The 27,195-nt window shown below is 37.4% G+C and overlaps 4 protein-coding genes across 7 annotated transcripts; all 4 read right to left on the minus strand.

The window, feature by feature from the left end:
* Positions 1–10,837: 10,837 nt before the first annotated feature.
* Positions 10,838–11,583, minus strand: LOC148920967 (uncharacterized). Its single transcript, XM_089055179.1, has one exon. It carries the CDS (start codon positions 11,510–11,512, stop codon positions 11,054–11,056), a length of 459 nt encoding a protein of 152 aa, XP_088911305.1. The 5' UTR covers positions 11,513–11,583; the 3' UTR covers positions 10,838–11,053.
* An 817-nt stretch (positions 11,584–12,400) lies between these two features.
* On the minus strand, positions 12,401–13,320 carry LOC103334359 (transcription factor bHLH131-like). The gene is made up of 2 exons (XM_008237319.2): positions 13,096–13,320; positions 12,401–12,823 (listed from the first exon to the last, which is right to left on the minus strand). The coding sequence occupies exons 1-2, from the start codon at positions 13,318–13,320 to the stop codon at positions 12,401–12,403; spliced, it is 648 nt and encodes a 215-aa protein (XP_008235541.2).
* A 2,512-nt stretch (positions 13,321–15,832) lies between these two features.
* Positions 15,833–17,274, minus strand: LOC103334655 (uncharacterized). The gene has a single exon (XM_008237634.2). The coding sequence runs from the start codon at positions 17,149–17,151 to the stop codon at positions 15,979–15,981; it is 1,173 nt and encodes a 390-aa protein (XP_008235856.2). The 5' UTR covers positions 17,152–17,274; the 3' UTR covers positions 15,833–15,978.
* A 1,215-nt stretch (positions 17,275–18,489) lies between these two features.
* Positions 18,490–27,041, minus strand: LOC103334368 (Alkaline-phosphatase-like family protein). 4 transcript variants are annotated; one of them, XM_089044222.1, is made up of 17 exons: positions 26,714–27,041; positions 26,495–26,588; positions 26,126–26,170; positions 25,844–26,016; positions 25,673–25,765; positions 25,462–25,568; positions 25,036–25,116; positions 24,559–24,611; positions 24,361–24,463; positions 23,626–23,769; positions 23,321–23,417; positions 22,039–22,264; positions 21,849–21,942; positions 20,692–21,708; positions 20,015–20,107; positions 19,598–19,881; positions 18,490–18,962 (listed from the first exon to the last, which is right to left on the minus strand). In XM_089044222.1, the coding sequence occupies exons 5-17, from the start codon at positions 25,752–25,754 to the stop codon at positions 18,830–18,832; spliced, it is 2,514 nt and encodes an 837-aa protein (XP_088900348.1). In that variant the 5' UTR covers positions 25,755–25,765; positions 25,844–26,016; positions 26,126–26,170; positions 26,495–26,588; positions 26,714–27,041; the 3' UTR covers positions 18,490–18,829. The 4 variants fall into 4 exon arrangements, with proteins under 4 accessions (XP_088900348.1, XP_016646822.2, XP_008235552.3 ...); XM_016791336.2 differs by having other exon boundaries at positions 25,673–25,757; positions 26,714–27,017; XM_008237330.3 differs by having other exon boundaries at positions 25,673–25,757; positions 25,844–26,011; positions 26,714–27,005.
* Between the last annotated feature and the right edge of the window lie 154 nt (positions 27,042–27,195).

The following is a 27,195-nucleotide window of genomic DNA, read 5'->3' on the forward strand; positions in this document are numbered from 1 at the left end:
TATTGTAAATAAAGTAAATGTGGGGATAAAACCGCCACCTAACAATAAAGTAAGAAAAATATGTTGATGGAAAGAAGAAAAGTAGTAGAGGAGCTGTGGTCTGCTAGAGAGAGGAAGCTGCTGACTTTTATAAGAGAGAGATATATGAGCAAAGCCACCGAAAAATGATAAGCTTTATGTGTCTTTACCTTATTCATTTATTTTATTGATATTCCATACTATTCAATACCACTTCCTCATGCTTGATCATACAAAGAGAGTTTGTACTAGTGGCAAGTGAGAAAGCAACAAGATTGGAAGCATACACATATGCACAAAGACCACTTTAACTTGGTAATGATGGTCCATGTTGATTGCACTTTGATATGACCACTATATATATATTGATATATATATATATATAGTACGAATATGGAATGATGATTTGATGAGAATATAATATACTATATTTATTTACTTTCCTATTACTAACCACTAATAAAATGGACTCTTAGTATTACTAATGGCCTCCTACCGGTAATATGTTAGTATTATTAAGGATCCATTTTATTAGTGGTTAGTAATAGGAAAGTAAATAAATATAGTATATTATATGCTCATCAAATCATCATTCCATATTCATATCATATATATGTCAATATATATAGTGGTCATATCAAAGTGCAATCAACATGGACCATCATTACCAAGTTAAAGTGGTCTTTGTGCATATGTGTATGCTTCCAATCTTGTTGCTTTCTCACCTGCCACTAGTACAAACTCTCTTTATATGGTCAAGCATGAGGAAGTGGTATTGAATAGTATAGAATATCAATAAAATAAATGAATAAGGTAAAGAGACATAAAGCTTATCATTATTCGGTGGCTTTGCTCACATATCTCTCTCTTACAAAAGCTAGTAGCTTCCTCTCTCTACTAGACCACAACTCCTCTACTACTTTTCTTCCTTCCATCAACACAATGGTTAGTAGTATAAATAATAGTGCAGCACAGAAAGTTATATCCGATAGCTTCTTGTGCTGATAACGCGTTGTAAAATGAATGGGATATGCGAGAATATTGAGCTGCACGTAAAGTAAATGAGACACAATATTTAATGAGGTTCGGCCATGCCTATGTCCTTGGAGAGCAGTAGCAGTAACTTTTCACTATGTAAAATAATAGGGCTACATCTTTAGTGTTTACAATCTCACTGGCTCACTGATTTTTCTCTCTGCTCTCTCCTCTCACTCTTCCTCTTTCTTCGTTCTCTGCTAGGGTTTTCTTTCATTCTCACTTGGTGTGCTCTCATCCTTTTTTTGGATAGATATCTTTTCTACTGATGGAGATGTCTATTTATAGGCCAAAACATTGGCTATTCACTCACAAGCATTTGGCTTCACTCTGTTAACTATGGTTAGTATGTTAACTATGATTAGCAAGTCAGTAAGTTTGTTACAAATCTGGTACTTAGCACGTGTATTAGTTAGATAGCTAAGCTGTGTGGTTAGTTGGTTAAGCCCCTCTATGATCTGTTTACATAAGAGTGGGCCTTGCTTTGTAAGAGTTAGTTGATTGAAATCAAAACTCAGAATTCTCTAGTATTCTCCATTTATCTTTCTCTGATATTTCTGAAATTCTTCTCCTCTTTCTTTTCTATCATCATGGTATCAAGAGCCAGCATCGCTCATGCTCTTTCTTGATCCTCTTGCTTCCGCTCTTCAATTCTTCTCTTCGTCAAATTCTGCTTCAATTCTTTCGTTTGTTCTTTCATTCTTCAATTCTTTAAATTGTTCTTCGACTCTTCAATTTGTTCTTTCATTCTTCAAATCTTCATTTCGTTCTACAATTATGGATTTCTTGAATTTAGGGATTTGTTGCACTTCGGGATTTACTACTTCTCATGGCGTCATCTTCATCAATCAAGGTTGAAGGTCTCTTGGGTATGGTTACTATTCGTCTTGGTGATGACAACTTTCTTAAGTGGAGCTTTCAGATTGAATCTCTACTCCAAGGATATGATCTCTTTGGCCATTTTGATGGCTCGCTTGTTCCTCCCCCCAAATTTGCGATTCTTGATGAAATTGGCGTTACTTCAGAGGTCACGGATGCTTATAGGGATTGGTTGCGTACTGATAAGTCTCTCTTGAGTTTTCTGATTGCTACTATCTTTGATAAGGCATTAGAATATGTCATTGGCAGCAAGACCGCTCGCGAGGCATGGCTTCAACTTTCTGACCGCTATGCTACTGTATCACAATCTCGGATTAATCATCTCAAAAATGAGCTGCAGACTGCTTAGAAAGGTGCCGACTCCATTGAGCGGTTTCTTCTTCGGCTTAAACACATTCGTGATAAGTTGGCTTCTGCTGGGGTGCCAATTTTAGATGTTGATTTTATGATCACCGTATTAAATGGGTTGTCTTCGGAGTATGACATTATAAAGACAATTCTCATTGCTCGTGACTTGTTGATCTCCCTGAAAGATTTTCGTGCTCAATTGCTTGCTGCGGAATGGATTGCAGAAGCTCGGATTCATACTCATCATGCTCTGTATATGTCTTCTACCTCTTCTCATGGTCAGGTGTTGCAGCATCCTGGTTCTTCTTCTACTGGTATGGGTTTACTTTCCACTCCGTCTGTTGCCTATATGGGTTCTCATGATGCTTCTGGTTTTCATAATAGAGTCTCTGGTTCTTAATCTTTCTCTGGCAATGTTTGTGGTTTTTCTTCTGGTAATGGTAGAGGTTTTGCCTCTGGACGTGGTCGGTTTTCACAGACTCGGTATCCAAGTTCCAATTTTCATGGTGGGTTTTCTGGTGCTCAAGCAAGATTTGGGGACTCTTCTTCTAAATTTTATGTTGTTCCAGAATGCCAGATTTGTGGCAAACGTGGCCATACTACCGTGAATTGTTATCATCGTCATAGTGATGACAGTTCTAAGATTTCTGGGTCAATTATTGCTTACCACAAATTGGTGCTTTGGATTGCTTCCATCGCTCAAATTATGTCTATCAAGGTTAAGCTCCTTCATCCACTATCTCTTCTATGGCAGCTCACAGTTCTTATATGCCTACACATGCTTATGCTCCAATAACAACTCATTTGAGACAAGAGATGGCAGATCATGTTTGGATTGCAGATAGTGGAGCTTCTCATCATATGGTTGCTGATGTCTCTACTCGGCACAATGTTACCCCTATGATTCCACTGATCAAGTGACCGTGGGGAATGGTGAAGGTCTGAATAGAACAAATATTGACACTACTCCTTTGTCTTGTGCTTCTATATCTCTTAAAATGCCTTCTGTTTTTCATGTTCCCAAGCTCTCTGCAAATCTTTTAATTGTGAACCAGTTATGCAAAAATAATCATTGTATCATAAGCTTTGATTCTGCTGGTTTCTGTATACAGGAAAAGACAACAAAGGCAACTCTTCTAAAGGGCTCTAGCCATAATGGCTTATATCCTATTCCTTGTAAAGTTCCATCTGCTCGGTTTTCGTTTTCCAATCCAACAGCTTATCTTGGTCAGCATGTGAGTTCTACCACATGGCATCAGAGATTGGGTCATCCAACAAATGAGGTGGTGAAGCTTATGCTTAAAGATTCCAACATGGTTGTTTTAGAAGATGCACAGTTTGATTTGTGTCCTTCATGTCTTCAAGGAAAGATGCACAAGCTGCCCTTTTCTAGTGTTCATGTTAAGTCAGATATTCCTTTTTCTAAGATATATAGTGATGTCTGGGGGCCTTCTCATTTTAAGTCCATTCATGGCTTTCGATATTTTGTACTCTTCTTAGATGAGTGTACTGGCTTTGTATGGATATATCCCATTTTTAATAAATCTGAGGTGTTCTCCAAGTTTCTCAAATTCTTTGCTTTGGTTCAGACTCAATTTAATGCTAAAATTCAGCATTTTCAGAGTGATGGTGGCGGCGAGTATATTAGCCAAACATTTACTGACTTCCTTGCTAGTCATGGTATTCTGCATCAAATTAAATGTCTATACACCCCACAGCAGAATGGTATGGCTGAGAGGAAAAACAGACATGTTATAGAGACTGCTCTGACTCTTTTGACTGCTGCTAATATGCCTGGACAGTTTTGGTACCATTCTCTTGCACATGCAGTCTACTTAATAAATAGAATGCCAAGTCAGTCCTTAAAGCATCTAGCTCCTTATTTTCGATTGTATGACAAGCAACCAGAGTTACAGTCTTTAAGAATATTTGGCACTGCTGTATATCCATATCTCAGACCTTCTAATGTGCAAGTTTCAACCTCGAACCACTCAATGTGTATTTTTGGGTTATTCTTCAGGGTATACAGGTGTTTTGTGTTATGATATCGCCAAGGACAAATTTGTCATCTCCAGACATGTGATTCATGATGAATCTGTTTGGCCTTTCAAGTCATTATTGCTTAGTTCAACGACTCCTGTTTCTGAATCCCAAGTGACAATGCCACCTATTCTTTTTCCTTTGCCTTTGCAAGAAGTTACACCTCGAGCTACCACAGTCACATCAATAGCTCCTTCAACATCATCTTCTACTTCTGCATCTCCAGTTGCGCAATTAGGTGGTTCAGATTCAGTTCTTGTTCCAGAGGTGGATCATCCCCTTTTAGGTGATCATCACCTGCCAGTTTTACCTCCTCTTGAGCATTCATCTTCGGGTACATCCTCATCTGCTTCTTTACCTATTGGTCCTATTAATATTCATCCCATGCATACTAGAATTAGGGATGTCATAGTACAGAAGAAACAATTTCCTAACTATGTGGGGGTATTATACATGTTTGAATGCTCATATTGAATTAGATGAACCTGCAAGGTATAAGGTAGCCTTGTTTTCTCCGCAATGGAAATAAGCCATGCAAGAAGAGATTGACGCCTTGCATATGCAAGGTACTTGGAGTTTGGTTCCTAATCCTGGAAATAAAAACATTGTTGGTAGTAAGTGGATTTATAAGATAAAGAGGAATTCTTATGGTTCTATAGCTAGACATAAAGCTCGGTTGGTTGCTCAGGGATTTAGTCAATAGCAAGGCTTAGATTTTAGTGAAACTTTCAGTCCTTTAGTGCGTCACACCACTGTCAGGTTAATACTGAGTCTAGCTACAATGAATCAATGGCAGTTAAGACAACTTGATGTTAAGAACGCCTTTTAACATGGCGAATTAGAAGAAGAAGTGTTTATGAAACAGCCACAAGGGTTTGCAAATCCACGTTATCCTGATTTTGTATGTAAGCTTAAGAAATCATTGTATGGTTTGAAGCAAGCTCCAAGGGCTTGGAATGCCAAATTCACTAGATACTTACCAGCTATAGGTTTTCAAGCTTCACAGTCTGATCCTAGTCTTTTTGTTAGACATTCAGACTCAGAGGTTGTGATCCTTTTACTTTACGTTGATGATATTATTCTCACAGGTTCTAATGAGAAGATGGTTCAGCTTGTGATTGATGAGTTAAGTTTTGTATTTGAAATGAAGGACTTGGGTAAGCTTAAATTCTTTCTCGGCTTGCAAGTATCCTATGCCTCCAATGGTGATATTTTTGTTAATCAGTCCAAATATGCTAAAGAGTTGCTTCACAAAGCTGGGATGCACTCTTGTCGATCCTACTCAACTCCATGTAAACCACATACACAGGTGTTAAAAGAGTCTGGTGAAGTGTTAACTGATCCAACATTGTTTAGGAGCATTGTAGGGGCTCTTCAATATTTGACTTTTACAAGACCAGACCTTGCTTACTTTGTTAACTCTGTGTGTCAATACATGAATCAACCTACTAATCTTCATTGACATTTGGTGAAAAGGATTCTCAGATATGTGCAAGGTACTTTAGAATATGGCCTGAGTTTTACAGCTGGTGATATGCAACTCTCTGCATATAGTGATGCTGACTGGGCAGGAGACATCAACACTCGCAGGTCTACAACAGGTTTTGTGATATTTTTGGGCAGCAATCCTATATCTTGGCAGTCAAAGAAACAAGGCTCTATTTCAAGAAGTTCTACAAAGGCAAAGTATAGGGCTCTAGCCAATACTACTACTGATTTGGCTTGGATTCGACAGGTTTTAAAATATTTGAAGCTATATCTACCAGATCCTCCAGTTGCATATTGTGATAATCTGTCTATGTTGGCTCTTAGCTCAAATCCAGTATACCATTCCAGAATCAAACACTTGGACATTGATTTCCATTTTGTAAGGGAGCGAGTGCAGAAGAAGGATTTGCTGGTTTAGTATGTTTTGACAGATGAACAACTTGCTGATGTATTTACAAAGGGTCTACATGGTCCTATCTTCTCACAACATTGTGCTTATCTTAGGTTAAGAGAATTACCTAAGTAGGGAAAGTGTTAACTATGGTTAGTATGTTAACTATGATTAGCAAGTCAGTAAGTTTGTTACAAATCTGGTACTTAGCACGTGCATTAGTTAGACAGCTAAGCTGTGTGGTTAGTCGGTTAAGCCCCTCTGTGATCTGTTTACATAAGAGTGAGCCTTACTTTGTAAGAGTTAGTGATTGAAATCAAAACTCAAAATTCTCTAGTCTTCTCCATTTATCTTTCTCTGATATTTCTGAAATTCTTCTCCTCTTTCTTTTTTGTTATCACACTCAAATGTTTGGCAGACAAACATCATTATTATTCTTCAAGCAATTAGTAGTGAGTTCTACCATTTTGAGCTCCATTATTGACTTTACAACATGCATGAGCTCGTTTTGGAGGAGTTTATATTTTTAGAGTAATGCTACACTTACCACATTTTTATCCCACAATTCTATACCACATGATGTGACACGTCTATATTATATGTCAAATCAATTAAATCAATTAAGTGTATTTTAATTAAGGCAATTAGAAAAACAAATACGGGAATAAATCATAAAAGAAAAGAAAATATTAAATAATTTTAGTTGATGTAGCTGTTCACTTCAGCTGCCACATAAGATGGTATAAAGAAGTGGTATACAAATGTGGTAAGAGTAGCATTATTCATATTTTTATCCCTTTCTTTTTTCTTTTGTTTTTTTGAAATGCAGTGAATTGGGGAAGGGGGCACTTTTTCCTGGAATTCGAACTGGTGACCAAGGACGGGGAGGGGGAGGGACCTCACCACTGTGGTAAACCCCTCGGTTTTATCCTTGCTTTTTTGGCACTAATTCGTTCCGACCCACCCCACTCACCATTTGGTGGCAAGTAGAGGAATTGTTTTATTTTTTTAACCATAATGGAGCCAGCCTTCATCATTGGAGCCTCACTCACCACCCGTGGAGGATCTCGTTTATAAATAGCAGCAATCAAGCTCAAAGGAGAACTACAATCAAACAAATCAAACGACCAAAAAACTGAAAATAAAGCTTCAAACTCAAAGCTCACAATCCGAGGCCTTCGAATAGAGGGGAGGCCTTGGGCATAGACTGGTAAGGCCGCCGTTTAGGTCTCTAAATTGAGAGGGCCCCAATTTGTATGAACATTTATATATACATAGGTATGTTATTTTTGAAAAATGTACTAAATTAATATTATGTTAGACCCAAATATTGTAAAAAAAATCCCAATTATTCATCGTAAAACTAAATTCAACAAACAGCCCATTATTATTTAAACTTATAGCTTAAGTCAATTAATCTAGTTGAATGGAAAATTTTAATAAATAAAAAAGTTAACCTAGTTGAACAAGGTAAGAAATAAAATACAAGGATGATCTATTTAAGAGTTTCTATTGCTGAGCGTAAGACAGTTGAGTTGAGGTTTCGACAAAAGAAAAAAAAAACACAAGCAATTGAAGAAAGATTGAATGGCTTAATTAGCTATGGATCCATTGAAAAAGACATGGTAGAAACTTTTGATTATGTAAAATTAATTGACACTTTGGCGTCAAAAAATGCAAGATGAGTGATATTTAAGTGATGTTTTAATGCATTTTATAAAGTTGTTATGTGAATTACATGTTGTTTGTTTCTTTTTTAGGTTACAATTGTGACTTTGAGTTCATATACAAAGGGTAAAAAAGCCATATTTTGGTGGTTCTCCTAAGGCCTCCAAAACATTAGGACTGCCACTATCGAATACAGAAGCCTTTTTTCACAGCAAAGGTGTAAGAACCTCCGGCTATTCTTGCTGTTCTGCCAGAATTCCAGGCATCTCAATGGCTTGCTTTCGATTGAAGAAATCATTTGCCTCGTTGAAAGTTAAACCAAACCCACCGAATTCAAAGTCGCGTTTAATATTTTATTCACTTCGTAAAAGCATGCCCATGCTTTATGTAGGACATGTTTTGTTTATTGCCTCAATGAGTCATGCTTTCGGTGGAGTGCTCTCTAGTCTCTAGGATGTTTTCTGTTTTTGGAGCTGTTGCTGTTTTGATCAGATTGAATGAAACTTATCTGTTTTTGCTCCAATCTTCTTCCTTCTGTTTCTTCTACGTGCCTAAATTCAAGTTTGTATTTCATTCTGTCTTCCTACTTGTTGTACTAGATAAATATTGAAGTCCTTACTCAATCTAAGGCAAAAAAGAAAAGAAAAAAAGAATCTATATCGGGCCAGTTTTCCACCCAATTCATAATCGCTTTGTTTAAAGTCAATACTTGGGTGTATTTTTCATTTTTCCCTCTCAATCCATTGGAGTTTTTAACTGTCAACAGTGGCACACCTTCACAATCACAACAAACTCCTCAGTTAATCCCACACGCATGGCTGGCGGGTCTTTTCGGGATAAACAGTAATTAAAAACTCCAAATTGAAGTGGCAATTCGATCTCTATTGAAAAAGAAACAAAAAAAGGCACTTTCCATTGAAGTTGCAATCCACTTTATTTTTGTGTAATGTGTTTGACAGTTTGGTTAGATTTCGTGGATACCAACGATTGGAGGCAACTCTCGCCGGGTGAATTCATGACAAAGAACTATCACGTTTATTACTAAACAAAATTTGTGATGGAGACGTCAAGTAATGTGATGCCATTTAGAATTAGAACCTAATTTATATCGATGCATCATTAATAAACAAAATTTAGAAGCTAAACTATAACCCTGTTTTCCCCTTGCATTATTTGCTCTTCGTTCTCGTGTTGAAAACTCTCTAAACCTCTTATATCTGACTCTGGTCTCCACTCCAGCCCCTGGTAACCTTTCTATTGCCACAATCTATTGCTCAAGTTAATACTACAAGTGAACTTGTGCACATGTTGGTTAGGCAAGTTGGTCAAGGCAATGTGTCCGCCTCAAGTTCAAATCCCCTCCCCGTAAGTAGTTTAGAGTATCGCTAATATATATAAAAAGATATATTCCATGTTCATATTGCTATTCCTTTACTGAAAAAATTAAAAAAAAAGGAAACAGAAAAACAAGAAACTGCACTTTCATTGAAGTTGCAACCCAATTTTTTCGTCTTAAATCTTTAGTTCTGCTGGTTCGGTTAAGCAGATTTGATGGATGTCAACAGTGATTGGAGGACCCAGTTTCTCCCAAGTTCATGGCAAAGAATTGTCGTCAAGATGTAAGGGTCACTGTGTCAACAGATTATACAGATACATTTTAGATTATTGATTAATGACATGTTATTACGTTTAAGTGTTATTGTTTTGTTTGAGCTCTCCTGATAATCAGTACTAGTAACATTCGATTAAATGTATTGCTTATGCAGAATGGATGCAATAAAGAGGTATCCTCCCTTCTCCGGGGACGGATTAGATGAAATCATTAGAACTGCTGTTGCCTTAAGCCAGGTATAACTAAGGTTTCCTAACTATTTTTCATTGTACATTTTGCTAACAGAGAAGAATGAGAGAAAAAAATCTTGAATATTCATAGAAAGAAACAGAGGAAAAGATTTCTGTATTTTTCAGTATATTGAATTGTTGTACAAGTGAGTAGTTCTGCCAACATTGTTGGGTTTTAACAATCAGCCCTGCCAAAAATCAACCATAAAATTTTCATTTAACTATTTGAAATCATTGATTTTATTGCAAGCACTATGTTTTTCTATCTAATTTTTTCACAATGAGATGTCTAAAATGCTTCCAGTTTGAGTAATTTTTTATTTGCGATAATGATCATTGAATTTAAAATGGATCGTTAGGATCATTGAAATTCACAAGTGTATTGTTTATTTTTCAACCTCCTGCTATTGCAGCTAAACGTGTAATCTAAGTTTTGTGTGCATCTATTGCCCAGACGGAATATCTACGGACAATTTCTCTAAAGATGATCATGATTGCGTCGAGGTCTGACGCTCTTGGCCGAATGCGACCATCCAACCTGAAACAACGTCGCATCTTTGCTAGAGATTTAGTGTTTTGACTTGGTCTTATATAAAATGTATCTATCAAATAAAAAAAAATCAGAAACTCAACAAAAAAATGAAGTAACAAGAAACAGTTCCTAGGCTAGTTGCAAAATTCCTGATTTAATTTTCTGAAATTACTCTATACTTTATGCGCTTGGTCATCTTCTTGATGTTATAATTTTGTCAGTTTGTCCTATAAAGAGCAGGTCCTAATAAATTAGGAAGTTGTAGGGTATATGAGAATCTTGCAGCCTCCTCTGGCTCAAATATCCTGATGCTTTAGCCATTCTAATCGATTTGCATATGAGATTGATCCATACTGTTTCTTTTCTTTTCTTTTTTCAGGGCATCATTCAAACTAGACTTAGAATAGTTCATCATTTTTTGATTGAAGTAGAAATTGTTTCGATTAAATTAGCCGTCAAGATTCTCCATGTTTCGTGGATGATCGGCCTTTTATTCCAGTGTTTGCTTTAAAAGATACGATGTTCAAGCATGGCTTGATTGGATTCAACCTTGGTTCATCTCATACCCACAAGACAAGATATTCAAGAGGAGCTCATAACAGAAACAGATGATTTTCATAAATATATTAGTAACAGAGCAAACAACAATATAAATATAACATCACACATGCGAAGCTGAAAATGAATTCTGCATCTATGAACATCGGTGCATGAAAAGAAAGAATCCTCTGAAACAGAACCATAAACTAGTAGGATGTAGATAAATGCAAATGTGGGATCTTCACTATGGCAACAGAACTAGATAGAACTGTTTAATTTGATGGAGGAGGGAACAGGGAAGGAATTGTTGGAATTGTTGTTGGAATGGTGGGGATTGAAGGCATCGTAGTCGGGATAGTTGGCAATGGAGTGGAAGGAAGTGGAGGAAGAGTGACCTTGGGAGCAGTGGGGATGGTTGGCAATGTTGGTTTTGGCATAGATGGGATTTGGGTGCTTGGGAAAGAAGGCAATGTGGGCTTTGGCAGTGCTGGGATTAAAGGGGTGGTTGGCAATGGTGGCAATGCGGCTTTAGGCAGTGTTGGGAAGGAAGGCAGTGGAGGCAATGTAGCCTTGGGAATGGGAAGAGATGGAATGGTAGGCAGCGGCAATGCCGGGGGTGGAGCTGCTGTGTCCAGAAGGTGCCGGGCCGCCAGGCTCACATCAAGGCTTGATAAACACAATGCTGCTACCATCATAGACAATAGTAGGAAACAATGCTTGAAACCTGCCATATTGGTTGATATATAGGATCACAGAGAGCAAGTTCTTCAATATATGTGAGTAATTGTTTCTGTTTCTTGTTTGAGTTGAAGGCATAACATGTCTTATAGGTATTTATAGGGAGGATGTATAAACTAGTTGTCAATGTTTGATGAAATCTAGTTGGGGTTGTGTGGAGAAGTAGTGGTTAGCTCACCTTCGCAAAAACATTAATTCGAAACGTATCTTTATTTAAAACTATCCACCAACCCTTTTGTGACATTGTCCAACGTAAGCAGTCTATTATGTAGCATGATCTCAATGTCATTCAGATTAGAAGTAGATGGTATTGGTACCCAACATTTTCTTTTCTTCTATAGCCTTGTCTTCTCTGACAGTCGAAGTCTAACCCCACAATATATTTATCAATTAATGGATATTTCCTTCATATTATTAGAAATAGATGGTAATGTTTCAATGAATTTTTCTTTTTTCTAATCATCTAAACTCAGGGTAGACTAGCGTATCAACCCACAGCCATGAGCCCACACTTAAATCTTGGTTTGATCCCGTGGGGAATCGAACTCATGACCTGTGGAGCACACACAATCGCAAGTTCGCCCTAACCACTGGGCTACGCCAAGGATGGGCGAGTCAGAATTTTGTTAACTTATAAGAAGTGATTGTATTTAAGTTCTTATTTGTTTTGTAAATGGCCATATGAATTTGATGGCCTGTTGACACAAGATGCATCTCCTCAGCATAGTTCCACAAGTAGGAGGGAGACAAATGATATTCATTCCTATTAATGATAAATTAATAAGAAATCAACTAAGATACATATACTTGATCCTAAATTGTGTTAGCATATCAAACACAAGTTATGGTTGATGTATGGGTTAGCTCTACTCACAACCAAATCACTGAGGAAGATGAAACCTCTTACTAAGCCCTGCAAAAATAGGCCTGTCAATAACCACCTTCAATGCCCTCCGTAGCGCCACCATCCCTTCTTTTCCACCACCCAACCCTTGAATCCACAACACATTTTTACTCCGTCCACCAACTATCACCATCTCAGCCCTCACCACCCTCCCTTTCACAGAGCTCAGTGCCCTTGTCATGTCCGATATCAGCCCCGGCCTGTCGTCACAGCTCAATGTGGCCTTCACAAGCCCTTCTTGCTCTCCATCACACTGTTCCAAACTCAACTTGTCAACCCCACCTGGTAAAACACATTCATCACTGTCACCGTGGCGACATGCTGCTTCCACTTCTGCCACCGCCCTCTTCAGCTCCCTTACTTGCCGGACCGTCTCTGCAAGCACAGATGCCTTGTCCATCTGTGTCAAAGAAATATTTTATTTTAGAGAAATTGCGAAATACATGACATGTTATATTGTCATACTACAAACGAAGCTGCGCACATTCAAACATAATTCCAACTAATTAATCAAACGGTTTTTTATTCACAATCTATGTTACGTTGTCAAACTATAAATCAGGCCGCACATATGTTTAAACATAATTCTTAACCGATGGTTCTAATTCACAATCTGGTTGGCAACAGAAGGTTTTTCTTTTGTGCACATGCATGTTAAGAGTAGATAATTACTTTGATCAAGTTTGGGAGGACAGTACGAAGAGTGGCATATTGACCATTGATTCGCATCCTTCGTCTTCTCTCTGAGTCACTGTGTTTCTTGGCTGCAATTACTTTGGTCTCTGCCTTTGATTTTGGTTTAAAGAAGCTTTTGGAGTAGATAGTATTCACTGGGAATACTCCTGGGCCTTTTGGGAAGCTGATTTGCTTCGGATAATAACTTGGGATGGACAGCATATCTTGCTCTAGCTAGCTATAACCTGTCTAAGATAATCGCACCATTTAGAAAACAGAAAGAAAAAAAAATCTGATAACAAAAGAATTAAAGAAAGAGAAAGGGAAATAGAACAAATTGGAAAAGAACAGAAGAGAGGGATGCTACCTGTTGCAATAGTAAAACCATGAAAGAATAGCGCTAAAAACAATGGAGGGAAAGACAACGTTTGTGTTTTATATAGGAAATCTTCTGCAACCAGTGCTTTCAAATACCAGATAACTGTATATTGAAGCAAATAAATGCTACGATGGAATATATTTGCATTTAAATGTGACAAATTGAACCTAATAAATGACATTTACTATTAGGGTAATTATTGTGCGATCCTGAAATCTGGATATTGGGTGTGCTGTAAATTTAAAAATTGCGATAATTTAGAATAAACCAAAAAAGGCAAAACAATATCAATAAAATACAGAAGATGACTTAGGGTATCAGTATCACATGAGTCACGAATCACATCTATTACTCTCTCATACTTGGTTCTTTTTTTTCTTTTAAATCAATATCATCGACTTCTTCCAACAAAGTAGATATTGATGTCATTGCTAATATAAGGAGAAATACTATCAATTTTTCTCCTCTGTTTTTATTTTTATTTTTATATAAATATAATACGTCATTGCTAATAAGGAGAAATACTCCAGCCAAATAGTGCCCTTAATTTCTATTAATTATTTCCTTTCCGAATTTACTTAAGAAATTGTTAGGGAGACTATTATTGTACCGCTTTGTGTATCATGTCTCTAATAGAGGTAAGACCTACTTGCATTGGTTGTCTCTACCTCTGCTAGAGAAGTACAACAATGTGGTCTCCCTAGCATTACTCTTTAAACACGTGATACAATTTTACCTGCTTTTATCTCAGTGTCACTCCTCTCAGAACGCATGTGCCAAGTATTAATTACACAAAAGAATGGTTATTGGTTAAACTTTTGAAATATATATAACTATGATTGAAAGTAGCAACAAATATGCATGCTCTCAAAAATTAAAAATAATAAAAAGGACAATTTGGTTTCTTCATATTACCATTTGCATTTTTACACAACTTAATTAATGAATATGTTGCTTCTTCCTTATCCCTTCTAGCAAAGCCAGACCCCTTCACATCGTCATATCAGTCCAAAAATAAAGCAAAATCCAAGTTGACTGTAACTTATGACTATAAAAAGAGGTGCAAATTCCAATTGTCCAAAGTATGCATGGCATCAGTGCTTAATAAAACAGTTCTCATACATAAATCATGGCCTGTAATGGCAGAGCCCTGAGGGCACAATATAGTAGCCATAGCTGCCATCAACCTCACATTGTTAACTCCATTGCTAATATTTTTCATGGACACCATCTCATATTCATAATTATGTAAACAGGCAACAACTAAAATAATTATATCATACTCTGTTTTAATACTTTGCAGCACAATGCAAAAGCATCAAAACATTCATATTATACTCTAGAAGCCTATCAGTGGTGGCCCTGTGAGTTGCTTAACTTGCTTTCTCTAATTGTTCTTTGATAGCACCATGAGAACTACCTGAAGGACCAGCATTTTTCCACGAGTTTTCTCCTATATAACATCCTCTATACATATAACTTACAGCATTCTGCTATATAGCAAAATTCAACCTACAATTATCATTATCTTTCCCTTACTGCCTTCAACTATTGACCATCAGCTTTAGGTCTTTCATCTCACCACCACTAAGGGCCTAACGATAATATATCCGAAGAGAGGAACAGTAAGAGCCTAAAGATATATCCAATGTATCTTAAACAATATACTCATAAGCATGACAAAGAAGGCCTGCAATAAGAGGATGTATTAACTTACACGATAGCTAAATAAGAAAGGATACGAAGTAAGTACATTCAAGATTGTTAATGTATGAGGAAAAAGGATAGTAACTCTTACTAAAACTCCATTTCATTATTTATCACATTGCATCTCTTACCACAATATGCTACACAATGGCTGCATCCATTCATCTTTTTGTGGCAGAGGTGAGAGGCACTTCTTCACTTTTTGAGCTGGGGTAACTTCCGTATTGCTACTTGGTTGTTAACTCATTTTAAAATTGGTATAGTCAAGATTAACAAGCTCCCGACAAACCAAATGGAAACAACTAACAGTAAGGATTTAAGTTGAATAATTCAGTGTGTAAAGCAATAACTCGTACAGGTCCCAAGCAAAACAGAACATAAAAACCTTGATTGCCAATTTACCATTCACTGCAAGCATTGTTCAATCAAAGTGGGGTGAACCATTACAAGAAAGAAACTACCATCAACTATCAGGTCATTGTGCTTCAAAATCAGTCATCCTAATCTATTTATCCACAAAATTAAGCAGACTTACAGCTGAAGCAAATCCTGCAAGGGATACCAGAACATCTGCTTAACTTTTCATTTTATAAGATAAAGTTGGATAATATTACCTTAGCTAAACTATTACCTAATTTCTACTATGAGATCAAAGCACCTGGTTGATGAGTCTACCGTGTAATCCAGTCTACTCAAAAGCCTTGCTCCTACTTGCTAAACCCTTCAAAAGTTAACCCATATAAAATTTTGGAATTTCCATCACCACCCTGAAATCTCTTACCTTTCCATTCCTTTCAAACTGGACTATCCCCTATACCAACATAGATATCATCTTCTCCTTCAAAAAACTCCAGCCCATCCATTCCACTCCCACTTCCACTACCTCCCTTATCAATTCCATTTCCATCTTCAACACTCGTGTCCGCTCCTTCCACCCTCTCATCACCCATCAACTCAACCCTCCTGCTTCTCATCTCATTTCCCATTATCTTCTTCGTATTCCTTGCCACGGATTTCGATTTGATGCTCTTCAGACGCCTTGCTAGAGTCTTCACCCTCTTCACTGGTGTCCTCCCTTCACTCCTCAACTCTGCTCTTCCACTCCCACCTATATCAGTTCCCACAACTCCTTCACTCCCAATCTTTACCTTTTCTTCATGCATTCCCTCAAAACCCACATTACCATCCACTAAATCATCCTCAAACTCATCATCAGAGATAACCACAACATCCTTGTCTTTCTTGCCAGTTACCTCTGTCTCCATCTGCTTCTTTGGGTCCGTGTACTCCATTTGAAAATACCCAAAACAGAAATTGTACTGCTCCTTCCCCTGCACTATAATATCCGGTGATGGCGCCTTTATTGCCACTCCATAGAACGCTTTCCTGCAATTCTGGCATCTCAAGCAACAATCCTCATACACCTTCCCGTACTCAAACATGTAATAGCAGTACGGACAAACTGTCCAAAATGTCTCTTCCACATTACACCCCTTACCATTTTCCCCAACATTTTTTTCCTCCTGCTCTCTCTGTTTTGGGGTTTCTTGCCCATTCTCAGACCCATTTGCGAAATGGGTTTTCTTGTTTTGCTCCGATAGAAAGGACCAAGCTTTCTGGACGAGCTCAAAGGCCTCCTGAGCGAAAGCGAACCCGTTCTTGCTGGGTTCCAAGAGGGTCTTGAGTTTCTCGAACTGGGTCCGGACGAGCGACGGGTTTTCGGAGCCGGGTGGCGGTATTTGGAGAATGGAGCACCAGTCAGTTGGGTTTTGGTGATCGGCGGCGAGGAGTACGTCGGCTACGGCGAGGATTTGGTCGACCTCGGAGTTGTGCGGGTCGGACTCTCGAGCTTTGAGAGCGAATTTGCGGCAATAAGAGAAATCTCGGTGGCTGAGATAGTGGCCTGAGAGGGTGAGAAGCTTTTGGGCTTTGGGCGAGCAGCTGCTGCTGCGTTTTGCATGAACCATTTTTGTTCTTTGTTGATCAATTTTTTGTGTTTTTTCCTCAGAATGCTGTGTTTTTGTGGGAAGAAGAGTGATTTTTGTGAGGGAAGAAGAGGAGTTTTAAAGATGGGGAATTCAGTGGACGAAAAGGGGCATGAGCTTTGGAGGAAACTTTACATGTTTGTGCCGGGACTTGTGAGGGTATTTTGGTCCTTTAGGAGGAATATTATATGCATTCCAGGTGGGTTCCTCCAAGGAGAGAGACGTGGCTGTTGCTTGGGGCGCAATCTTCCCCTGCTTCAGAGCACAGTGGTGCAGTCTGTGGGTTTTAATGCACAGTGGGAGAATACAGAGATCAGACGTACGGAGGGAGGACAGGCAGAGGCTCTCAATATTCTATTGGTGCTCCTTTTTTGATTTCTCAATCCTTTGACTGCATACGATATGAGCCTAGTCCATCTCCTCCTTCATTTACATATAACTTCTTTTGTATTACATAAATCATTACTGTTATACATAGTAAATAAAGAAGTTTCTTTTAAGGAGTTAAGAAGTTTTGTTGCACCAAAAAAGTAGTTCTTCTTTGTATGGTGGGTAATACTAGAGTCAGGGAAGTTATTGTATGCTATGTTGAGTTTAAAGCCAAGGTTGAGTCAATAATAGCTAAATTATATCATATTTTAATAAGAGAAATTCTGTCAAAATCTCTAGGCGAGAGAGAGCAGGATTTTTCATGGCCTAAAATCTGTTCATTAAAATAAAAAATAAAAACCCCATTTCAGTGGCTTGCCTCTTTCCTGTAAGGAGACATCCCTATTTTCGTGCAAACCGTTTGACACATACAAAATTAATTCATCAAGTCAACATGGTCTAATCCAATGAAAAAGGACTTTGACTTGTATTAGAAACCTCCACTCCCCTTCTATATTAGACTATCGCTTGTATTAAAAAAAATTAATTCTTAAAAAATAAAAAGAAACATTTATGCACATGCCAAACTGTGATTGGTAGCATAAGGTGTTCCTACTCCAATAAAATGAGGCAAGAATTTCCTGACTTGGAATTGCGCTCCCATCTACTTGCCTCCTCAATGTCATGGAGGTGATAACTTTCTTTTTTGGCAGTATCATACTGCCAATTAGCCTAGCGAGCTCAGCTCTGAGCCACCGTAACTACTCTCCCAATTCACCCGTCATGGGAGCCATGTAGTTATACTCCCATTTCAGCAGAAGTGAGCAATTCTCCCCCACCCCTTTTTTTTTTTTTTTGGTTCAGAATTCTTACCCATTGCTGAAAGTCACAATTTTTGTAACGCCACGCCACCATGGCCTAATGCAGTTGGAATAGAATAAGAGGCAACTAGATCAACAATCTAGGGCTCTACCCAAGCTTTCTTTCCTGTTTATTTTCCCAACAAATCTGCAAGAATTTAGTTCCTGTACTCCATCTCCCAAAGACAGAGGGCAAAGCTACAAAAAGAGTGTACTAAATTTGTCACTGCAGCACTAAAATTCCGCAAGAAGCAACACTTTTGTCAGTATGTCTTTCTGCTGGTTTAGTTTCCTACTATATTTCTACAAAAAAATATTTTCTGGCCGAAGAGGAAAAAGTACAAACTCTTCTACAGAAAAGAATGATCCGTGTGCATTGGTTTACCACCAATGAAAATAGCCTTACTCCTTCTGCCAAGCTCTATCTTAAATCACTGCTGATGGCTAAGCTCACCTTGCATCTTTCTTCGAAACCCCAGCACCAAGTATGTATATGTCACAGTTGTAGCTACTACAGATACCCCAACGTAGACGCATACTGTTGTAGTACAAACATAAATGTACCTGGAGAGAAGATGCAAACCATAAATTCCAAAGTGAGTGAAGTTAATATGAGCTGTGGACCGCCTTTAGCTATTAAAATGTCTTTCGACAACGGATTCAAGAGAAAATAATATCTACTTCAGATGTAAACAGAAGCTTGGAAATCAGTTTTATCTTATATAATTTTCACCTATTACGATTACAATTTAGGGATTAATTATTCATTTATCTCTGTTTACGATAACTTTGTTCTGATCATTAGAGTTAATTACTATGTTACTATATTTTATTATTTGGAATGCATATAAAAGTAAGTCTTATTGTAATATAGTTTCATACTTCTAGATTGACTGACATTAAGGAAGACTGATTGTAGTTTACCCTAATTTTCTCCTGCCTCTCTTCTCTTCTTCAACCTCTACAATTGGTTTTCTCTCTTTTCTACTCTCCAGTCTGTTTTTATTTCTCACCATGTCCTAAATTCTTTGTCCTACATCTTTCCAAGGAGTTCCATAGTACAATAAATAGATTACCACAGAAGATTTCTAAAACAATCACTTAAGACTCCCTCACTCTAGACAAACACACTGCATAAGAGAGGTTTATTTCAGTCAGGAACATCAACTAATACAAGCCCTTATCTCAGTGAGACTTACTTGGGAGAAAAGACGCTCCAAACAAAGAGATGGTTCCTCATTAACAGCAATATGATGGTGTACGCTGTCAACAAAATGGAGTTCAACCCCAGTGGAACCAGACAAGGAAAGCCAAGCATTATTTTGAGGAGTTGTGTGGAATCTGCACTGAAGGGAGATGGGAGATAGCTTGTCTCCTTCACAGAGATATACATCACCATGCTAAGGATAAATAACATTGGGGAGGCGTAGGTGATCATGAACATTAAGATGCCAGAAAGTACCGTCGAGTGACTTGAGATGCCCTGGCAACGAGTAAACAATCAGAAACAATCAGAAACAAACAGAAACTTTTCAAATCTCAAAATTTCTGCAATCTGTCCCCAAAATAATGTTTTTCTTTTCTATAAAAACTATGCCAGGGTAAAGAGGATGTACAATAAAAGCTCCGGCAACATCAATAGTAGCTAGAGAATTGCTGTTCCCCAGAGCAAAATGGCCAGCCATTCCCAAAAAGTAAAATGCAGCAACCTAAAACAACAAATGCAAAATGCAGTATTAGTACCTGCAATAAATAAGGCTTAGGGAGTAAATAAAATGGGGTAATGTTCTATTGCCAGATGTCTATCATCTTATGTTGCCAAATATCTAATGTGCTATGTTGCCAGATAAGTGGCTTGTTAATAACATGCCAGGCTGTCTGGCAAGAGAACATTTTCCAAACAAATTAACACTGTTCATGCAGCACATCACACACGCATGCTTTCTTTTTCGAAATGATATTCTGAATCTCTTTACAATATGATACTCGAAATGAAGTTGTCTCATAGAAACAAAACGTTACCCTTTTATTTTCCCTCTACATTCTTCACATAACATATTAAAAAGTAAAAAAATACAATTTTCTGTACGTATGTTCTTTATCTTTCTCCAACCAAACAAGGGGCAAATCAAACCTTAAGAGACTTGAAGCCTTTCAAATTTTCATACTTCTCAATTTAAGAACGGTACGACATAATTGCTTTTATTGACTGGACCAGTCTATGATTAACATGACTTTGATACACAAGAATGAAAACAACATTAACTCAAAACAAACTGATATTGAAACTGACCTCAACCCACGGCTTATGATGCAGAGCACTGTAAGAAAAATACAACATGCTGGCGAAAATTTGCACAAGTAGCAATAGTATAGGCATTGAGTTAATTGTTTGTTGAAGCAAAAGTTGCAGAATACACCAGCAGGAGATGTATGTCCACCCAATTATATATAGAGAATCTCTTAATTTTGCCATAAGCGACTTATTTTGAACTTCATTGGGAGCAGAAGTTGACATGTACAAGTCCTGATTCGAGCACATCTCAGATATTGAAAAAGGTACAAGCCATGGTAAGGCTACAACAGTTCCAAATGTGGAAGCACCCAGAGTTGCATAAATTATTTGTACCAATGTAGTCGTGCTGTAACTGGATGACACAAACATACCATCCTGATGCTTAGTGACATGTTGCAAAACCAACAATCCAGACATAAGAAAGCTAAATCCAATCACCAGAACAACCTTTTTGTTGGACCCAAGTAGAAAAAGAACATATAAGCTTAAGGTCATCAGTAGAAGGCATGAGACGAGCTGAATTGATTTTATATTATCAGTCCCAGCCTGCTCAAGCCACTTAGAGATGTCAGGAAGATTTGTCCAATTCACGCCTCCCTGGTGCCAGCCTCTCAATATCCTTCCAGAAACAAGAACCACAAAGATGGAACTCAATCGAAAACAACTTATTTTGTTTTGTTCCTTGAATAAAGTACGGAGATCTTGAGCTCCTCCACATGGAGGACATTGTATTGCTTTACGCAATAATAACAAATTCAATGTGGAAGCCACAAAATGCCAAACGTATTGCTCTTCCTCTACCATAGAACTTGATACCATACTTACAATGAGGATCAATATAACGCCTAATACAAAAGTCTCATCTAAATACCAGGTCTGCATGGCGCTCTCTAAGTCAAAGAGGTACCTCTCTCTGATGTAGACTTCTTTGCACATATTAAATAGAAGGCTTAATAATATCAGACAAGACATGAGCATTGCAGCAATTCCGAGAGTAAGTAGGCTGACAGGTTTCTAGAAAATAAAATAATTGTCAGTGGACAAAAGTTATGCGAAAGAAACTAAGATTTACATAATGAAACAGTTTAAGACTCTCTCCATCAGAAACAATCACCATCTCTGTTCATCTTTACAAGGGAGAAGAGTATACATACATCAGTTGCGCTGCGTGATAACCACTCACTTGCAGTTCTCAGAAACTCATAGTATGCTGTAACAGCGCTGCTGTAGTCTTCCCTACTTTTAGACCTAGTTACATAATTTACACATAAAGACTGGCATTAGAGGTTTTCCTTATTGAATCTGGTGTCATGATTTCGATAACAGACAGTGTCATGTATCCACCTGGAGAATTCCTTTGACATCCAGGAATTTTGGAGAAGTGCAGCATTCGTATATAGGCAACAAAACATCTTTCCCATGCTCCCAGAGCATTTGGTTATCTTGGACTCTTGATCATCATTGAAGCCATCACATAGGTAATTTCGACATGATAAACCAGGCATTTGTGCTTGCAATAATCTAAGCAATTGCCAGGAATTTAACTCCAGTGCCTTCAGTTGTTGGTCATCTTTACTCATCAAAGACAAGGAAGCAACATCAGAAATTACACACATTCAGTAGTACATGGGCAGGCTGTTGATCTTGACAAGATCTAAGGCTACGGAAAGTCATAGCAGTCAGCGACATTTAGTGCGAGTTATTAATTTATCTGCTTATCAAAACTCATAGGTTAAAAAACAACTAGGTAATTAATATCTACCAATAAGACTAATTAATCTGACAGGAGAGGATAGATTTGTGGCTCAAACTTCCACTTGTTTCAAGTATCATTTTTTTGTATTGTCAGTTGTTCATTTCTTATGGCTGTCTTACAGAAAGGGCTTTAGCCTATGTCTAACACCTTACTCCTCCATACATCCCTTTATAATTGTATGGTAAATTGCATTACAAGAAATTAAGCTGATTTAGTGTGCATCATCAGTCAAAGATTGACATCCAAATGTCATTTAGCATAGAGAGACAACATTAGCTCAATTTAAATAGCATCCCTGAAGAAAATCACACCACCTATTTTCAATGGAGACAAATAGGTCAATGGATACCTCAAGGGAAAATGGGATACAGTACCATTGTGGTTGATCCTCAAAATTTTGTAAAGAAATATTTCAAGTTTATTGTGTACACATGCTTAACTTATCCACATATCATTCTTTCAACTCCATGTACAACCAACCTAGATATAACAAGGTCCCACATATAATCACACCAGCACATAGATATAATAATTCACACAGACACACCCACACCCACACACATATGCATAGATATAAATCTATATAAAACTTATAACAAGGGATCCCATTTGATAAGAACCAAAAGGGCATGTGGGGCCAAACTAACCAGAAACCATTTAATCATCTAACTATAACCATATACAAAACGAACACAGTATTCCCCCATAAAGACTGAAATTTTTTAGGTTTTGCATGAATGACTTTTAAACAGGGATCTAAGAATTAGACGGTTTGGATAATTGGACCACATTGAGGGGTGTCCTCAACAATGCAAGAGAGAGAGAGAGAGAGAGAGAGAGAGAGAGAGAGAGAGAGAGAGAGGAGCTAACCAGCCAAATACCCAAAAATTTCTGCAATTAGGACACCAACATTGTTTTTTGGAATTGGAACGCCAAATAGAAGAGCTAATGTTGGTGCAATGTCGACCTGAACCACAACAATTGCACGCGATAAATGAAATTACATTTGCGGGTAAGTGATGAAGAGGAAATATTTTAGTCTTAATCTTGGGGCGAAATTCTCTAGTCCAGCAAGTTAAAGTATGCCTTTGTTGCAATTTAATGGAAACTAGGAATCCCATTCAATGTAAATAATCATGGAACATTATAACCATACAATTCTATATCTTAATTACCTGATAAATGATGTTATGGGTGGACGACGAATAATCAGAGATGTCATTGTTCAGGCCAATAAAAAGGGCTAAGGAGTCAGTTTCTTCATATGAGGACCCTCCATGATTACCACTCTCAGTCATGCCATGGTCACTTACTACGACCTAGATAAGAAATTCATGATAGAGACAGATATGAGTATGATTTCAAATTTTTTAATGACTACTGACAGAACAGAAAAATAAATAAATACATAAAACACTTTATAAACCTCACAGAAAGAGAGACAATAATTATAAGGATATAGCTGATTAGATCCAATAATATAAAGAGAGTAGTGAAAACTGGCATGGAATGTGAACCACGCATTGAGCATACATGTATTTATGTGCAACAGTTTTACACATTAACAGCTGCTTTACATGATACTACCAGTGCCATAAAATGTTATCTGAAAAGACAAAACCTTGTTTAGATAGAAATGCACTCTCTATTCCTTAAAGGCCTTCCTAGAAAAGCATGTTTCCTTTGGATACACCTATGCCTCAAATTCAGAACCCCTACAGCTTTAGCCCTGCATATTATAGTTAGTCTTCCATTATTTGTTTCGATACGCATTTTTCAAAATCGAGTGGGTAAAATGCTGGTCAGTTATTGCTCCTCAGATGAAATTCCATGATCAGCAGCATTGAATTCATGAGACATAAGTAAGAATCTACGGTCAATGAGAAGAACCAGATAAGAGAACGACAAACCAAGAGTGTCCGTCCTTGATCATTTTTTTTATTTAGTATACTATTCATATGAATCATCTTCACCACGTCATCCATCTCAGAAAGTTTTGGAGCCATCAAGGCACTGAAATAATAAAAAACATGTCCACTTAATCCTCAAGAAATAAGATTGTTGAATCAATCAAAAGAGGTTTAACATAAATTAGGGAAAAGGACTACCTGTTGCGCCCACCAATATGTCCCACATGATCTAAGCCCAGATAATGAAGAATCTGACATGCAGTTTCAGTTAAAAGTGGAAAACAGAGCAATGCCTCCAAGCAGAAACTAAATTCATCATTCAAGATTTGATTATGTCATTTTAAAACAACAGAATACAAAGTACATGATACTTTGAATTTTCCAAAGAATAATTTTGACGATTAATCTGATGAATATATATTCAAAGTATATTTTTTTTATTTTTTTTTCATAATAATGAAACTATTGCTATTAAACACAGTGAAAAATTGGAACTACCCTGTAAAACCAGCTTGAAAGTAAAAATTATTAAAATGCTAGTCCATTTAACAAACTGGCAAAGTAAGAGTACAAATATTCTTTACAACAATTATCGGCAGCAGGTGTTGCTAATAAGGTATACTAGGAGCCCTGGACAATCCAATATTATCTAGTAAGCTAGTAACTGAGACTAACCAGAAAATCCCAGTCATCTTTGTTAAGCTCATGACCCAGATGTCGAGAAACATTTTGATCCACTTGTACTGTATCTTTAACCTTTAGCAAGAAAGAATGCATGTTGCAAGTCAGCATATATTACAACCTCCACAATAAACCCAGATACAAAATTACCAATTTGACTTCTACAAGAATAGAGTAACATCAAACATAAGATTACTAATCAATCTGAAAAGTGAAAAATTGCATGAAAACTGGCCAACCAAAAATGGCAGTGGCCTTAACACATCAGGGTATCACAGCCAAGCCTATAAAAACAGGAAATCTTAAGACGAGCATTCACTCCATTAGCATCCAGACACTTCAAAAGTGAAGATGTAAAAGCTTAATCGTCATATGCAAGCTTTGACATGTAACATACTGATTATGTAAAAAGAGACTTACGAAGAAACTGCTGACTCCATCATGCCTAATAAATAATCCTGGAAACAACTTAAGCCATGTTTCATCACCAAGCATCACCATTTTCCAACCAATCTTGAAAAACTGGTCTGTGAGGCAAAGAAGTAAACAAGTATCATGAAATTCTGGACAGTCTTCAAAACATTTGACATAGTGAATGAATTTAACATTAAAGTATTAATTATCAACTAACCGAGAAGATTGTCATCTAACATAGCTTGTGTGTTAAAATTCAAAGCCACGTCCAGGAATCCCCCTATTGCTCCAGAAACCATAGCCTGCAATCCTATACCAAGGGGTGATGAAAAAGCAGACCTCTACAAGAATGATTCTCTACATATAAAAATATTGTGATGGAGACAACCTTCAAACGAGGCATTGTAACAGTTGGAGGTGCAGCCTTTGCATGATACCCAATTGCCATTCCATTAGCAAGCAGTGATTGAGTATATGGCATGGCTTCCATTAATGCCTTGCTTGGAGGCTTACCATCCTTGCCAAGCACAAGTTCTGCTGGAAGACCATCAATAACCTAAACTGGCATGATTGTAAAGGACAAACCAAATCTTATCCTCTAGATAACATCTTTATCAACTAACACATCAAAAAAACCGCACAGATGTTGACAGACACAAACTAAATATACCATTAGTATTAGCCGGTCAAATGCAAGGGGCATTCCAGATAGTTCCTGCATTGCCAATAGAACAAGGAATTATGTATGTATGCATGTGTACACACACAAATGCAAAAACCCTGATATTGCAACATTTAAAAGCCCAAACATACTATCTGGAAAAGGATTGCCCTGGAAGTCATTGAATTCCACAAAAATTTTGTTGCCACATATATTAACAGTTCCGAAGCTAAATAGTGAAGAATAATTACAAATACCAAAAACCCACCAGAGCAAGTGTGCATTTAGAGCTAGAAGACTGTCAAACTTCACAAAACTGAACTTCTAAGTAAAAATTCAAAGTTGCCAAACCAAAAGCAGCATGAAGGAAACAAGTACCTTATACAGTGACCCGAGCTGATGAGGATGCAGGTCTCTCTCGGTCTCATTTTGAATCGAATTGCACTTGGGTGCTTGAAAACTCTCCGGACCACTGCCATTGTCAGTGAAATGAACCAACTCAGACAAAAAAAAAAAAAAAAAAGTGCTTTGTTTTCTTTTGGTTGTTGATGTTTCAATTTCTATGATCCTTGGTATTATTCTAAGAAACCAGAGTACCTGTGTCCAGGTAGGGTTGGTTTGACAGGGAAGAAGCCGAAGACGAAGATGGAGAGGCCAACCATTTGAATCGCAACTCCAGCTATGGTGAAGAGCGTCAGCTTCGAGCACGTTAGCAGCCATGGCATTTTACGAACCCTAAACCTCTATGCTGAATTGGAACTTCGAATGCTTCCCCGAGGATAATATAACGAGAAATTATCAAAGGGAGCAATCAATTATGATACGATCGAAACAAATCCTAAAATTTTGGATCAAATTGAAAGTGGAACCAGAGACACTTTGACGTTGTAAGTTTTTTTTTAAAAAAAAATAGTACTTTTTAGTTATTAGTGTGCTAACTTGACCTCCAATTACAAAAAAATAAAAATTTAATTTAATTTGAAAATAAGAAATGGAATTATACCACTAATCACGTACCAAAAAATAATAATAAACGTTCTTCATAATTTTTTTTTTTTTTTTTTTAGTACAAACGATGG

The sequence above is a fragment of the Prunus mume genome, linkage group LG1 (genome assembly GCF_029339155.1).
Source record: "Prunus mume cultivar Tortuosa linkage group LG1, ASM2933915v1, whole genome shotgun sequence".
NCBI lineage: Eukaryota > Viridiplantae > Streptophyta > Magnoliopsida > Rosales > Rosaceae > Prunus > Prunus mume.

What these genes read in the sequence shown, in the direction of transcription:
- LOC148920967 (XM_089055179.1), bottom strand. Translation starts at nt 11,512, where the DNA reads ATGGCAGGTTTCAAGCATTGTTTCCTACTATTGTCTATGATGGTAGCA.
- LOC103334359 (XM_008237319.2), bottom strand. Translation starts at nt 13,320, where the DNA reads ATGCTGTCCATCCCAAGTTATTATCCGAAGCAAATCAGCTTCCCAAAA. An exon ending in TCCTCCCAAACTTGATCAAA is followed by an intron (nt 12,824 to 13,095) that starts GTAATTATCTAC and finishes TCTTTGACACAG; the next exon opens with ATGGACAAGGCATCTGTGCT.
- LOC103334655 (XM_008237634.2), bottom strand. Translation starts at nt 17,151, where the DNA reads ATGGTTCATGCAAAACGCAGCAGCAGCTGCTCGCCCAAAGCCCAAAAG.
- LOC103334368 (XM_008237330.3), bottom strand. Translation starts at nt 26,841, where the DNA reads ATGCCATGGCTGCTAACGTGCTCGAAGCTGACGCTCTTCACCATAGCT. An exon ending in GTTAGATGACAATCTTCTCG is followed by an intron (nt 25,569 to 25,672) that starts GTTAGTTGATAA and finishes TTTGCCTCACAG; the next exon opens with ACCAGTTTTTCAAGATTGGT. An exon ending in ATGGAGTCAGCAGTTTCTTC is followed by an intron (nt 25,117 to 25,461) that starts GTAAGTCTCTTT and finishes TTCTTGCTAAAG; the next exon opens with GTTAAAGATACAGTACAAGT.